Source organism: Vombatus ursinus, unplaced genomic scaffold (assembly GCF_900497805.2).
Source record: "Vombatus ursinus unplaced genomic scaffold, bare-nosed wombat genome assembly UNPS02014973.1, whole genome shotgun sequence".
In the NCBI taxonomy this organism is placed as follows: Eukaryota; Metazoa; Chordata; class Mammalia; order Diprotodontia; family Vombatidae; genus Vombatus; species Vombatus ursinus.
The window spans coordinates 8,075,148-8,089,509 of NW_020954751.1; the positions used below are offsets into that span (position 1 = coordinate 8,075,148).

General features: G+C 40.5%; 1 protein-coding gene across 1 annotated transcript in view; it reads right to left on the minus strand.

The window, feature by feature from the left end:
* ASAP1 (ArfGAP with SH3 domain, ankyrin repeat and PH domain 1) overlaps positions 1-14,362 on the minus strand; it is a 482,413-nt gene that overhangs the window by 430,665 nt on the left and 37,386 nt on the right. Inside the window, exon 2 of the mRNA XM_027845500.1 lies at positions 11,721-11,807. Coding sequence (XP_027701301.1) covers positions 11,721-11,779 — 59 coding nt within the window. The 5' untranslated portion in view covers positions 11,780-11,807. The remainder of the gene's footprint in view (positions 1-11,720; positions 11,808-14,362) is intronic.

Genomic DNA, 14,362 nt, shown 5'->3' on the forward strand with positions numbered 1-14,362 from the left:
TCAAGTGGATGAGAAAAGAACTGTGGTTTGCCTTTCCAAACATCAAGGCAGAAGTAATATAATCACCATACTGATAACTGTCAGTCTTATGGATCATATCATTTGCCCTTAAGCCCCTTCCCCTAGCTAATAAGCTACTTGACCACTAGGCCAACCATTCTTGTTTATGATTTTTCATATACTCAACATATATTCCTCAACCAGGACCAGAGCCAGCTTCAACTGAAGGAGAGAAAAACAATCAGGTATTGTGGTAGGCCCTGGGACCTCACAAATGTTTGGAGGGTAAGGAAATCAACCACAACTCAGCCCTCTATAACCATCAGGGGCCCAGACATAGGCTTCTTTCAACTCAGCCATCTGGCCACCAGGCCAGAACCAAGACCAGGCCTCTTGCCCGTCATCTGCTCAGCTGCTACGTTGGCAGCATGCCCTTCCCCCTTCTGCCTCTTGCTCAGGAAATGACATTCATATCAAATCTGAGCTGTTACCTAATGCTTAGCTACCTTCGATACTTAGAAGGGCATCATGACAACTTACTGGCCAACTGGTACAAAACCTCCTCCACTTAAAATCTCTGAAGCTTTAAGGTCGGAGACTGCTTAGGCTTTAGTTCTGTTCTCTCACACTCATCAATATCACCCATTCCCTTTCAAGTTCCTATCCCACTCTACCATCTTTCCTTCCATTGTGACCTATGTAACCCCATTCTATTGTCAACAAATAGCCTTTCCCATAAAACATCTTTCTCTTATACTTCTTACATCTCCTTGCAATTCAAAGAAACCTCACTCCCTACTCCACCTTTTCCAAGCCTAGAAGTATTTTCTCTCATGCTCTATGGAATACACTGGGCTAGTAGATGGATTAAGTGTGTTTCTTGCTTTTCATGGACCCTTCAGATCTTCCCTCTCTACTCAGCATCTTTTCTTCCTTTCAGGTTCACTCCAACCAGATGTATCACCCCATCTAGATGGACCTGACACCATAGATTTCTCATAAGCATTTCAAACTTAATAGGTCTAAAACAGAACTCATTAACTCACTAATCCTTAAACCTACCTCTTCTAAATTCCTAATGGTGGCCAAAGACAGTATTATTCTTGAAGTCTCTCATGTTTATAATGTTGGAGTCACCTTCAATTCTTCTCGAAGAAGACTCTTTTCTCCCTTCTCCAATTCTCCCAGAGCCCTTTAGACCTCCTTAATTCCCATATTATACTACTATTATCATATACCATCTGCATACACACTCTCTCATACCTCTTACTCATCTTGCATATCTACTCAGTCATCAATTCTATCTCAATCTATCTACAATACAGCATAAATAATGTTAATTTGTTTTTTCAGTCAGTATGTAGCCCACTGGGATGTTTCTATTTGAGTCTGACACCATTGGTCTATACCACAGCCTTGTCACTCATCATATATTGCCTTTGATTGAAGTTATGTTTTCAAACTTCTAGCAATTCTAATCCATCCTGTTCCATCCACTCGCTCACCTCACTAACTCAGATCCTTACTACCTCTTAGCTGGACTATTACCATGGCCTCTTAATTGTACTCCCTAAATACAGCCTTTTCCTTCCCCAATGCAGCCTCCACTCAGCTGCCAAATTGACATTATTAAAGCACAGGTCTGACCACATTATTCCCCTGATCAGAAAGCATCAGTGGCTCTTTATTACCTCTACGAAAAAAAAAAATAATACAAGGTCTTCTGTTTGGCATTTAAAGCCCTTCAAAATCTGGCTGCAGACTATGTTTCCAGACTGAATTCTCATTATTTTTCCTCATGCACTCTTCACTTTGGCTGTGTCGGTCCTACCTGCTGTTCTCAACACACAACATCTTCTGTCTGAGAGCCTTTACACAGGCAGGGTGTTGCTGGCCTGTAATGAGCATCTCCCTTCACACCTCCCCCTCTTAAAAGCTTTAGCTCTTCCCAAGACACAGTTCAAATATCATCTCCTACCAAAGGTCTTTCCTGATTTTCCTAATTGTTAGGAGCCTACCTTCGAAAAGTATTTTCTATGTATTTTGCATTTTCTTATCTGTATACATGTTGTTTTCCCCTCCCTAGTAGAATTTAAGTTCCTTGAGGGCAGTGGACATTTGGTTTTTGTCTAAGCGTCCCCAGTGCCTAGCACACACAGTTATATGTCCTTTAATAACATTTATTGAATAGTTGTTGTGCAGTCATTTTTCAGTTGGGTCCAACTCTTCATAACCCCATTTAGGGTTTTCTTGGCAAAGATACTGGAGTAGTTTGACATTTCCCTTTCCAGCTCATTTTACAGATGAGGAAACTGAGGTAATTTAAGTGACTTACCCAAGGTCACACAGCTAGTAAGTGTCTGAGGCCAGATTTGAACTCAGGAAGATATGTCTTCCTAACTCCAGGCCTGGTGCTCTATCCACTGAGCCACAGTGAATAGATAGAGAAGACTTAAGAGAAAGAAAGCGTTTAAGTCTTAAGTCTTAAAGGATGAGCATGATTTTTACATGAGGCAAAGTGCAGGGAGGGCGTCACACCCATAGGACATGGGAAATGGAAGAGCACTAAAGTGTGTTACTAGAGAAGGGAGTATACCACTTTGGTTTGGTTAGATCAGAAAGTAATTTACAAGACTAATTATTTGTGGCTAAAACGACAGATCAGGGTCAAACTGCTAAGTTAGGGGAGACTTTAATAACAATCTCCATGATAACAATATCATACATTGTTATGGTTCTTTACAGGTGTCTAAGTACTTTCATTTACATATTTCATTTGAGTCTCACAACAACCCTGTGAGTTATAGGGTAGATATCATTATCCCCATTTTACAGATGAGGAAACTGAGAACCAATGAAGTTCAGTGCCTGGCCCAAAGTTACATGGATGGTCAGGGGCCAAGCCATTGGACTTGTTATAGAAATAGAACCCAAGTCTTCCAATTCCTTGGTGACCTTTCTGTAACATTATGCTATGTTTTTAACATCATGGTAAGGAATTTGTACATAGGCAAAGATAAAATACAAATTATGACATAGTAGTAATGAAAAAGTATCAACGGTTTATGAGTAAAGGAATGGTATGATCAAAGTGTTATTTCAGGAAGATTAATCCAACGGTGGTGAATAGAATAGTTGGAACCAGAAAAGCCTGGACAGAAAGACCAACTCAAAGGATAGCATGCAGGTTGCAGAATGAAGATATAGGGGGCCTAAATTAGGAGGGTGGCAATAGGAATGGAAACTAAAGGAGAGGTACAGGAGAAATGACAATGACATAACCCATAAGGCTAGATGATTGATTGACATGAGGAGTCTGGGGAGGGAGAAGTCGAAGATAAATCTGAGCTTGCAGCCTGGGTGACTGGGAGCATGATGGAGCCCGTGATGGAAAGAGAGGCATGATTTTACAGTGACATGTCTGAATCCACGTAATAACACGAGTTATAATAGGCTTCCGCTATTTTTGAAAGGTTAAAACAACTGCATTTGCATGCATCATAGCTTAGAATATTGGCTTTTTTAATAACACCATTTTTCAAGATGCTAAGCTCTTTCCCCAGGCTTTTTGAATGATGCTAAATGTGCAGATGGAAGCTGCCGGGTCAGTGCTGCTGTGTCCAGCTTGTTGAACACATTTTCTGCACATGGGCAAGTCTGATTCCTGACTTGCTGCCCTCCAGGAAAGCCAAAGGGGTACATTAATTGAGTTCAGGGAAATACAATTGAGGCTGACAGCTAGTAGTAAGATGATTGCATTACCTCTACCTTGATGTTTGGGAAAGCTATTCTCTCATCCACTTGATAGAAAATGGTTTGACGGTTAGGTCAGTATGGTCTTTATGCATGGTGAACAGTGGTCTGAGAGGGAGGCTACTCGATTTCAATATCTGTCTCTCAATCAATCAAACAAATGAACAAAAAGCATTTATTAAGCACCTACTATACGCCCGGCACTGTGTCAAATGCTGAGGATACAAAGGAAGACAAAAATAGTCCATGCCCTCAAAGAGTTTGCATTCTAATGACATGTAAATCAGAACCATTTCAGTTAGCACAGAGCTTTTGCATGGCATACAGTGCTATGCTTTGTGTCTAGAATAGGAGTTATCAAGGGAAAAAAAAGATGGTTTATATCTCCCATTCACCTCCTCTCCATTCACTAGGGCACCACCTTGATCCAGGCCTTCTTCATTGCTCACCTGACCTAGCCTCCTCACATGGTCTCCATGTCTCCAATCTCTCCCCCTTTCACTTTGTCCTTCACAAAGCTGCTCCCTAAAAAATCTGCCTAAGGCACATATCTCATCATGCCACTCTCCTGCCTCCAAACCTGTGTTGAAAACATAATGACTCAAGGGTAAAATACAAATTCCTAAACCTGGTATTTAAGTCTCCACAATCTGGCCCCAACCTCCTTTTGCAGCCTTAAGTCACATTTATTACCCTGACAAACTCCGTCCAAACCTGTACTACCAGTGGTTTTCCAAACTTGATAGCCTGCCTCCTGTCTCTGTTTTCAAACAGGCTATCTGTCACTCAAGCCAGGAATGCACTGTCTGCCCATCTCTGCATTGCAGAATCCTTTTTGTTCCTTCAAGGAATCTTCCTTGATTTCCCCAGACAAAAGTCTCCCCTCTCTTCTCAAATTTTTCTAGAATACTTTGGAGACCATCACATTCTATCTTGTATAACACTTGTATGTGTATAAATGTTGCAACCTCCCTAGCAGAATGTAAGTTCCTTGAGGGTAGGTATTGTTTATTCATTTTTTTTTTGTATTCCCAGTACCAACAGAATGCCTGGCACACAGGACGCATATAATAAATGCCTGTTTTTTTGTTAAGATATTTCTTATGCCTAAAACATTCTCTTCCTCAATATCTTCACATGTTGGATTCACCAAACATTCATTAAATGCCAACTGTATGCAGAACACTTCGCTGAGCCCTAGGAAGAGAGTAGAAATAGGAGGACCAGTGAAGAAGTTATAGCAGTACATCAGACAGGTAGTGGTGAGGGCCTTTACTAGGGGGCTACCAACCTGCATCAGTAGAGGGAGTTTTCTCACATGGAATTCCATAGGACCAATGAAATTATAGGTCTCATACCTAGTCTCAATAATAGTTTGCATTTACAATGCTTTGCAGGTTGTTCAGTGCTTTCCCTCTGACACAGGCAGTACAAGTTCCATTATCCTCCCTATTTTACAGATGAAGAAGCTGAGGCTCAGGGATATGAAGCCAACTGCTCAGGGTCACACAGCTAATAAGCAGTGCAGCCAGAAGTCATAATCAGGTCTTCTGAGGCCAAATCCAGGACTTTTCCCACTAGATCAGGAGTTCTTAACTTTTTGTATATCAGGGACCCTTTTGGCCATCTGGGGAGGCTTGTGGGCCCCTTCTCAAAATAATGGCTCATGAAGAAAATGTTATACTTCTTCTAGAGGTTTATAAAAATAAAGATGTTAACTTTTTGCTCATCCAAGTTCATGGACCCCCTAAAAGTACAGTCCACAGATCCCAGGGTAAGTAGCCCTGCACTAGACCATGCTATGACTTAAGGGCCCCTTCTAGCTCAAACAGTTTCTGATTTTATGAAATCTGACACCCAGAAAGAACAGGTGTCATCATCAAAATGAGTAAGCAGCCATTTCTCAAAGGGAAGACCAAATTTTAAGTCATCAAAGTGTTCTAAATAGCTTGAAAGCCTAACTATATTAGATCAAACAGACCCATCTCTTGTCGAAGTAGGTTTAAAACAACTGCCTTTTGAGTCTGTGACCTTTAAAAATAAATCAACTCTAATCCCAGTCATTTGAAAAGACTCCAATCCTTGAACACCAGAACGATGCTATTATTCCACCCCCCCCCCAAAAAAATGCCCAACATCACTCCCTCCACCCATACACACATCTGCAACATAATGTTGAATACATGTCAGTACATCAGAACAAATTATTTCATCAGGGTGGGAACCCCCTCATAAGCTATCTATGGTTTACAGTCACAAATAGTTGCCTGAGACTCAGGGAAATTAAGTGATTTTGCCAGGGTCACACAATTAGAACATTAAGGGTTGAGAAGGGTTTTTAATTCAGTTCTTCCTAACTTCAGATCCAATGCTTTTTTTTTCCCTATGGCACAATTCTCTTATACATAATGAGTGCTCAAAAAAGTACTTATTGAATTGAACTGAGCTTACCACTGGGGCTCCCAAAGTTCTAACTTACATGTATGATCACATTGTTAAAGACTCCTGAAGAGCCACCCAAGGGGGTACATTTAGTTGTTGCAATTTCTGCACAAGATAGGAATATGGAGAAATTGTCCATATTGACTGTAACTCTCCTGAAGTCCTGTGTTCCTTCAGGTCTAAATGCCACCTGACAACACCAATGTTGTAGCTTTTTAGAGACAGTGTGATGCAGGGGTAATTATATCCTATAGATGCAGTGCAGTGACAGGCAAGCCAGGCTTGGAACCCAGGAAGCCCAGGGTTCGATTCCTTCTACTGATACCTGTATGACCCTGGACAGGATGTTTAGTCTCTATTCTATGTGCCTCAGGTAACTCAGGATAGAGGTTCCCAGCTTGGGATGTATAATCCCTCCAGAAGCTTATGAGAGGATCTTCAAGGGATATGGGGACTATCTGGTAAACAGTTATACTATTAAAATTAATTAATTTATTTTATTTCTTATATGAATGGGACACTAGAGTTTCCTTCTTTTCCTAATAAATGTAGTACAGAAAGGTAGGGGGCAACTAGGTGGCACAGTGGATGGAGTGCTGGGTCTGGAGTCAGGAAGAAATGAGTTCAAATCCAGCCTCAGACACTAACTATGCAACCCTGAGCAAGTAGGGTGGCCCAAGCAGCACAGTGGTGGAGTGGATAGAATACTGGGCCAAGAGTCAGGAAGACATCTTTCTGAGTTCAAATCTGGCCTCAAACACTTACTAGCTGTGTGATCCTGAGAAAGTCACTTAACTCTGTTTGCCTCAGTTTCCTCATCTGTAAAATGAGATATAGAAGAAATGGTAAACCACTTCAATATCTTTGTCAAGAAAACCCTAAATGGGGTCATGGAGAGTCATACGCAACTGAAAACAACTGAACAACAGGCAGGGAGACCAAAAGCCAACGAATATGGAGAATTATCCATGTGTCCTGTTTTGTCCTAGAACATCACCACTAAATCCTAGTCCTTCTTTCCTGTTTATGTTGACAAAGGGAATTTCCCATGATAAGGAAGGGGTGGGTAAAAGGAATAAACATTTATTAATTGCCAGCCCTGGAGTCAGGAAGACTGAGTTCAAATCCAGCCTCAAACACTTACTAGTTATGTGACTCTGGACAAGTCACTTAACTCTATTTGCCTCAGTTTCCTCATCTGTAAAGTGAACTGCAGAAAGAAATGGCAAATCACTCCAATATCTTTGCCAAGAAAACCCCAAATGGGATCATGAAGAGTCAGACACGACTGATTAACAAAACAACAAAAACATGCCAGGCATTGTGCTGAGTGTTTTATGAATATTATTTCATTTGAGATTCATAACAGCCCTGGAAGGTAGATGTTATTTTATAGTTGAGGAAACTGAGGCATAGGGTAAATGACTTGCACACTGTCACACAGCTAGTAAGAGTCTGAGACCAAATTGGAACTTGGGGCTTCCTGATTCCAGACCCAACACAATGGCCACTGACCTACCTCGCTGCCTCTAAAGAAATTATTCTATATCTTATAGAGAAAGGAAGACCGTCTTCAGTGTTAGGAACCATGGATTTTAGTGCCAATTCTGCAACTCTGTGTCCATATCCATATCCTTCACCTCTCTGAAGTCATCTACCTTACAGAACTGTTATGAGGACACAGTGAAGTAATGCATAGGAAAGGCCTCTAGAAATGTAAGGCACACTAACAATTGTTATCCTTATACTGATACTCCTAAAAAGAACAGGCTTTTTAGACAATGGTGCCGGAACACCCACATGTCCCATATCGGGTAAACAAGGGCACCCTGAAGCAGCTGTGGGCTGCTGTCATCCATTCATTGTACAGAAGTGGAAGGAATAAGCCCCACATCTTCAAAATCCAGGCTTGTCCCAGAAGTGCTCCAGATGTCTTGCAGACTGCCCTGGAGAGATGTGTATTTTCAAAGTTAAATGAGTATATTTATATTTCTATGAAATAGCTCTACCCACTCCCCAGAGATATTAACAGCTCCTTCTCTTAGCTAAGTAGGTTTAAAACATGGCCTGGCTAATGTTGTGAGCTGTAAAATGGGGGCTCAACATAAACCTTGAGAGAGAAATGAAAGTCGAGAACTTTAGAATTCAACAGGACCTTAGAGATATCTAGTCCAAATCCTTTTTAGAGATGGGAAAACCAAGTCCCAAAGAAGTGAAATGATTTGCCAAAAATCAAAAATGTGGTTTCATGATAGAGTGGTAAGAATTTTGGGGGGAATCAAAGGATGTGGATTTGATTCCCAGATCTATCACTTATGCTACCATGGGCAAGTCTAAGACTCAGTTTCTCCAACTGTAAAATGAGACTACACTCAGCTGTTGTGAGAAAAGCATTTTATATACTTTAAAATATAAACTGAGTGTTATTATTGCTACTATGATTTTTTAAAAATACATGGCAGAATCAAGACTTACAGATGAGTTTTTTTATAGAGTGAAGAAAACCCAGCTTCCCCCACAAAAGGAGTGGCAAACGAAGTGGCAAATGTTGTTGTCGTCAGGGATGGTAGGTGTGGGGATTTGTTAGTATGTGGTCAAGTACAACATAAATCCTAGGTTTTGATAGGTGAGTTTTTAGCTTATTTAGCCTAAAACCAAGCTTCCACATCATTCCGGGGCCAATAGCTCCAAATTATGCCATATTTCCTGTGGTCTTCATCCTTTCTTTTGGCTATCAACAACTTGTACCTTACTCCAGGAGCCACCCAGGACTCTGATAGGTGAGCTTTCTGCTTATCTTGTCTGAGATAAAACCTCTATTTCCCCTATCTCACCTGGTTTTTCTTTATGCATAGTCTTACCATAATAGAATGTAAGTGTTTTGAGGAAAGGACTCTTGCTTGCTAATATTTGTACTCCCCAGTACTTAATACAATGCCTGATACATTGTAAAAATTTAATAGAGACAGCTAGGTAGGTCAGTGGCTAAAGTGCTAGTCCTAGAGTCAGAAAGATTTGAGTTCAAATACAATCTTAAGACATTTGCTGTTTGACCTTGGGCAAGTCACTTAAGGCACAGCCTCAGTTCATATATATATAAATTATAAAATAAGGGATAATAAGAGCACATAACTCCCAGGGTTACTGTGAATCTCAAATGAGATAATATTTGTAAAACACCCCACAGTGCCTGGTACATAGCAGGTGATGAATAAATGCTTATTTCATTCTTTCCATAACACATGCACTGTTTATCTATCTTAAACACTTCCAATTCTGAAAAGGATTTTGGAACAATTCTTTATGCCTCTGTAGACACATTATATTTCATTAATTTCAAAGTAATAAGAAAAAATCTGCAATGGAAACACACATATTCACGGTCTTGCTTGTCACATTACCTTTCTGAGACTAAGTTGCCTCATCTGTAAAATGGGGATAGTAGCACCTGAATTATCTAACTCACAGGTTTGTTGGGACAGATCAAACAAGATAATGTATATGAAGGAGCTTTGGAAACTACAAAGGCTATATAAACATTAGGTGTCATTATTCATTCATGTTAACAAGAAGATTTCATATTTTATTTGGGACTGCCTCCAAGATTTTCTATAAATGTCCCACAATGTATGTTCTTCAAATAAAAATGAAGTATTCTTATATAGTACAATAAGGTTTTCTAATTTTCTCACATGTGTTCTCTCTTCTGATTCAATTCAATTCAGTTCAACAGAATTTCTTTATTAACTATGTAACACACATTTGTGCCAGCCACTGGGAATACAAAGGCCAAAACAAACAAACAAAAAGCAGTCCCTGTCCTCCAAGAACTTACAGTCTACAGAGTGGGAGTGGAAGAGGACAGATAAACAACATTTTCATACAAAAGCAAATGCAAAATATTTGCAAAGTACAGTCTATCTTCAACATTAGCATGTTTAACCTTTGTGACTTCAAGCATTTGAATGATTTTATTAGTAATCTCATTTTCACTTTTGCATTGGCAATGTCATTCGTGGCTACACACAGTAGAGAAAAAAACCAAGAAACCACGCTGAGTTTCTATCTGCAAAAATGAGGAAAGTATTCATAAAAGTGTTTATAAATACACTCCAGAAAGTGCTAAAGCAATCTCTCAAGTGCACGATGACGACGAGGAAACTGAAGAAATGGAAATGAGCTAAGTTTGTGGATAAATAAGACTGTGATTACCCCTGCCCTCTTCCACAGCACTAGGGAGGCCAAGCAAGCATCCTGCCTGTGGAGAGCTCAGACAGGGGCATGTGCTTTTCATTGGGGAATAAGTAGTTTAACCACAGCCTAAAGGGAGATTATTGGCAGGTTGCCCCTTTCTCTTTTTTTACCTCGGGGTCCTTCTGATATCACTGCCCCTACTCCTGCCCCTCCCCTTCCCTGTCCAGTCCAGCATTGCCGCTCCCCTTCCCTCTATTTTAGGGGTTACTTCATGGTTACTGTGTTAGGAAAAGTGCATATTACCAGAATTAATGTTTTGTTATAGAGAAATGTATGCAGAAAAGTATGTTTTCAGCAATCTCTAGCAAAAGACAGTCCTGATGATGGTAGGAACCTAACCCCCTATTTTCCATAGGTTCAATGTATCAACACACACTTTTTACTTTTGTGCTGTTTTCCAGAAATGTTACACCCTAGAAAGTTAAGGATTGACTGTAAATACAAAGTAATATGGGGAGGGAGAGTAAGAAGAGCTCTAGCAACAGGAAAGATGAGAAAAGGCTTTATGTAGGAAATGGTATGAAGCTGAGCCTTGAAGAGAGCTACACATGCTAACAGGCAGAGGTGAGAAGGGAGAATGTTCCAGACCCAAGGGACAAACAAAGTAGGAGATGGAATATTGTGTGTGAGTTTGACCAAACTGAAGAATGTATATGGGAGAGTCATGGGCAATAAATCTGGAAAAACAAATTGGAGACAGATTGTGAAGAGCTTTAAATGCCAAACAGAGAGGTTTGTATCTTATCCTAAAGACAAGAGCGGCCCACTGAAGCTTCTTAAGCAAGGATCAAGACTCAGGTTTTAGGAATATTAATCTGGCACCTGTGTGAAAGACGGATTGGGGAGGGGAGGGGTTGGAAGCAGAGAGACCAGTTAGGGTTCTATTACAATAAACAAGGTTGAGAGGTGATAGGGTACTGAACTGGGAAGGTAGCCACATGAACAGAGAGGAGGGCAGATGCAATGGATGTTATTGGGACAGAATGGAAAGAAAGACCTGCCAATCATCATATGCTAGAGAGGAAAGAGATTATAAACCTCACAATACACCCCTACTCCCACCCCCCAACACCTTCCATTCCTTACAACTTTCCCCTCCTAAGAAAGTAGGCATAATAAATATGATGGTTCCCATTTAAATGACTTGACCAAAGTCACAAATTTTTAATTGGTCTGACCTGGACTTGAAGCCAGATTTGCTGATTCCAAGTCCATTATTTTGACCATGTCATGCCACCTCTGAATCTAAAAATGTTCATATTATAGCTTACCGATTCCATAATGAATCTCTGGAAGAAAAACTTGAAAGCCTTGAGGCTGAAGATCTCATGTCTCAGCCGTCACCATCAGAAAGTTACCTACATTGGAGGGAAAAGTAACAAAAGAAACTTTTTAGGCAACAGGAATGATCTGTGATTTTCAGCAGTGTAGGAAGCTGTCTCTAGTGACACAGATCCAACTGCTATGAGTCAGCAGGTAAGTTCTAAAGAGATGCCTGAGGCACACAGAAGGGAAGGGATTTGCTCACTAAGTTTGTAAATCTTAAAGGCAGGATTTGAACCCAGGTCTTTCTTACTATATCATGCTATTTCTTTAGCTTTTTTAGTCCACTTGGCATTTTTAATTTGGTAACCGGAGCTCCTAGTCTAGGAATCTTCCAACAACAGCAGAGTAGCTGTGAAGGAATCTGAAACAAATAATGAGACTCTAGACTTCCCAGCTTGATAGACACACTCAACCCCAAGCTGCAAGGTTCCTTCAAGTCCCATGATTCTATGAGATTGCAGCTGGTGCATTAGCCAGGAGCAAGCCTTGCGCAGCTCACATGAGCCTGGGAGTTATTCTTGGGTTCTATTTCCAGCTCTACCTTGGGTGGCATTTTGCAAGTCATTAACTTCTCCAGACTTCAGTTTAGAACCTGGCTCTCAAAACACACTGGCAACATCAACAGACACCTGCAGGTGTGTGCCTACCCAAAGGCACCAAGGACAGGCTAAAGCACAGGGGTTTCTCCCATAACAGAAACCAACATATAAAAACTGCCAGGTATATTCCAGGGAAGCAGCTCTGTAACATGGAAAGGAATTTAATTAATTTGCAAGTAAATACCAATGTTTAATTAATTGCAATTTGTTCAGAGCTATGGAAGCCTGGGATGAAAAGTATTACATGAGGAAATGGTTTCAGCATGACTTTTGGGGGATGAGGAGTAAAAAAAAAAACAAAAAACCAATGAATGGGGAGGGAGAGAACATGGCAGAGAACCACCTTTTTCAATTCTAATTTCTAGTCATTGGGTTCATGATCCTTGTTCATAACATAAGGTCTGCTCCAGTCTTTCTCTCCTTAGTCTTCCTTTTTTTTTTTCCTGGTAAGATATGATAGAATGTCTTGGACTACTTGCCTTCTTCACACACTTCTGTGCTCTCCTGCATCCTTACCTCTGTATACTCAGTTCACAGTTCCTGGAATGCCTGCCTCCCTTTTTTGTCTGTTATAATCCTACTCATCTTACAAGTCAAATGACACCATGTCCATGAAGCATTATCAAATCTCAACCAGAAATGATCTCTCCTCCCTATGTATCTTTGTTTATACCTCTCCAAAGAATTAATAACTGACATTTACATTGTACTTTAAAGTTTACAAAGCTCTTTACACATATTATGGTATATTGGTTGAAGGAACTGAGCATGTTTAGCTTAGAAAAGAATAGACTCTGGGGACGTGATAGCTATCTTCAAATATTTGAAAGGCTAAGATTTGAAGGCGGGATTAGAGTTGAACTTTTACCCATAAAGAGCAGAACTGGAAGTGAGTGGGTGGTAGTCAAAGAGACCAAATTAGCCTTGACTTAAGACAAAACTTCCGAACAATTAGAGCTATCCAAAAGATGAATGGGTTGCCTAGAAAGGTGGTGGGTTCTACTTTGGACATCTACAAGCTAAGGATGGACAACTCTTCGTCTAATCTATTACAGCTGTGATTCCTTTTATGTACGGGCTACACTAATAACGGCTAAGGACCCTTCTGACTCTCAAATCCTGTGATTCTGTGAGCCCCATCACCCCTTTGAGGGAGTTAAGCGACTTGGCCTCTGTCACACAGGGTCACAGAGTCAGCAGTGAGATTAGAACCCAGGTGTCCAGGACTCCAAGGCCAAAAACCTATCTATTCCCTCATTTTCATGTTCTATTTTGCATTGTACTAATTTGTACATATTTATTATTTCTTATACTACATTATAAGCTCTTTGAGGGTAGGGAATCTCTTGAAAAATATCAGAGTTGGAATAGACCTCAAGAAGTCATGTAGTCCATCCTTTACCGGAAACATGAATTCCCTGTAGAACATATCTAACAAGTGGTCATCCAGCCTCAGAAGATGTCTTTGAATCATATATCCTTGTAAATTCCAAAGACACAGTACTTTATACATAATAAGACCACGAGAGCTTGTGGTTTGTCCTTCGTTCGCAAAGATGACCATGACATCAGGAAGGTGATGCCATGACTTGCAAGTAAATTGGCTTTAAGTAAGGGAGAGCTGTGCCAAGTCACCAACCTCACTTTCTCCTCCAGAGTCATCTGGGTCCAATGGCCAGATATTGATCAGGAAAACTGGAGATGGTCCAGGATGCAGTGCAAGACCTTGGCCTTTTTAAGCTAAGGTCTTTCTGAGTCCTCACTTTGACTGAGGCAATGCCCATTCAATGATTAAGCCTGTTTAAGAAGTGAGGAAATGTTAAGACACCTTTCAAAAAAACACTTGTCATAGGCTTCTGAATAGTAATTGGTCAGAAGCCCATGACAAGTGTTTTTTCTGAAAGGTGATGTACATTTCCAAGAAGTGTTGTACAGTTCAAATGAGCTTTACAATTTCTCATGTATGTCTAAGAACCTTGTGAAACAGA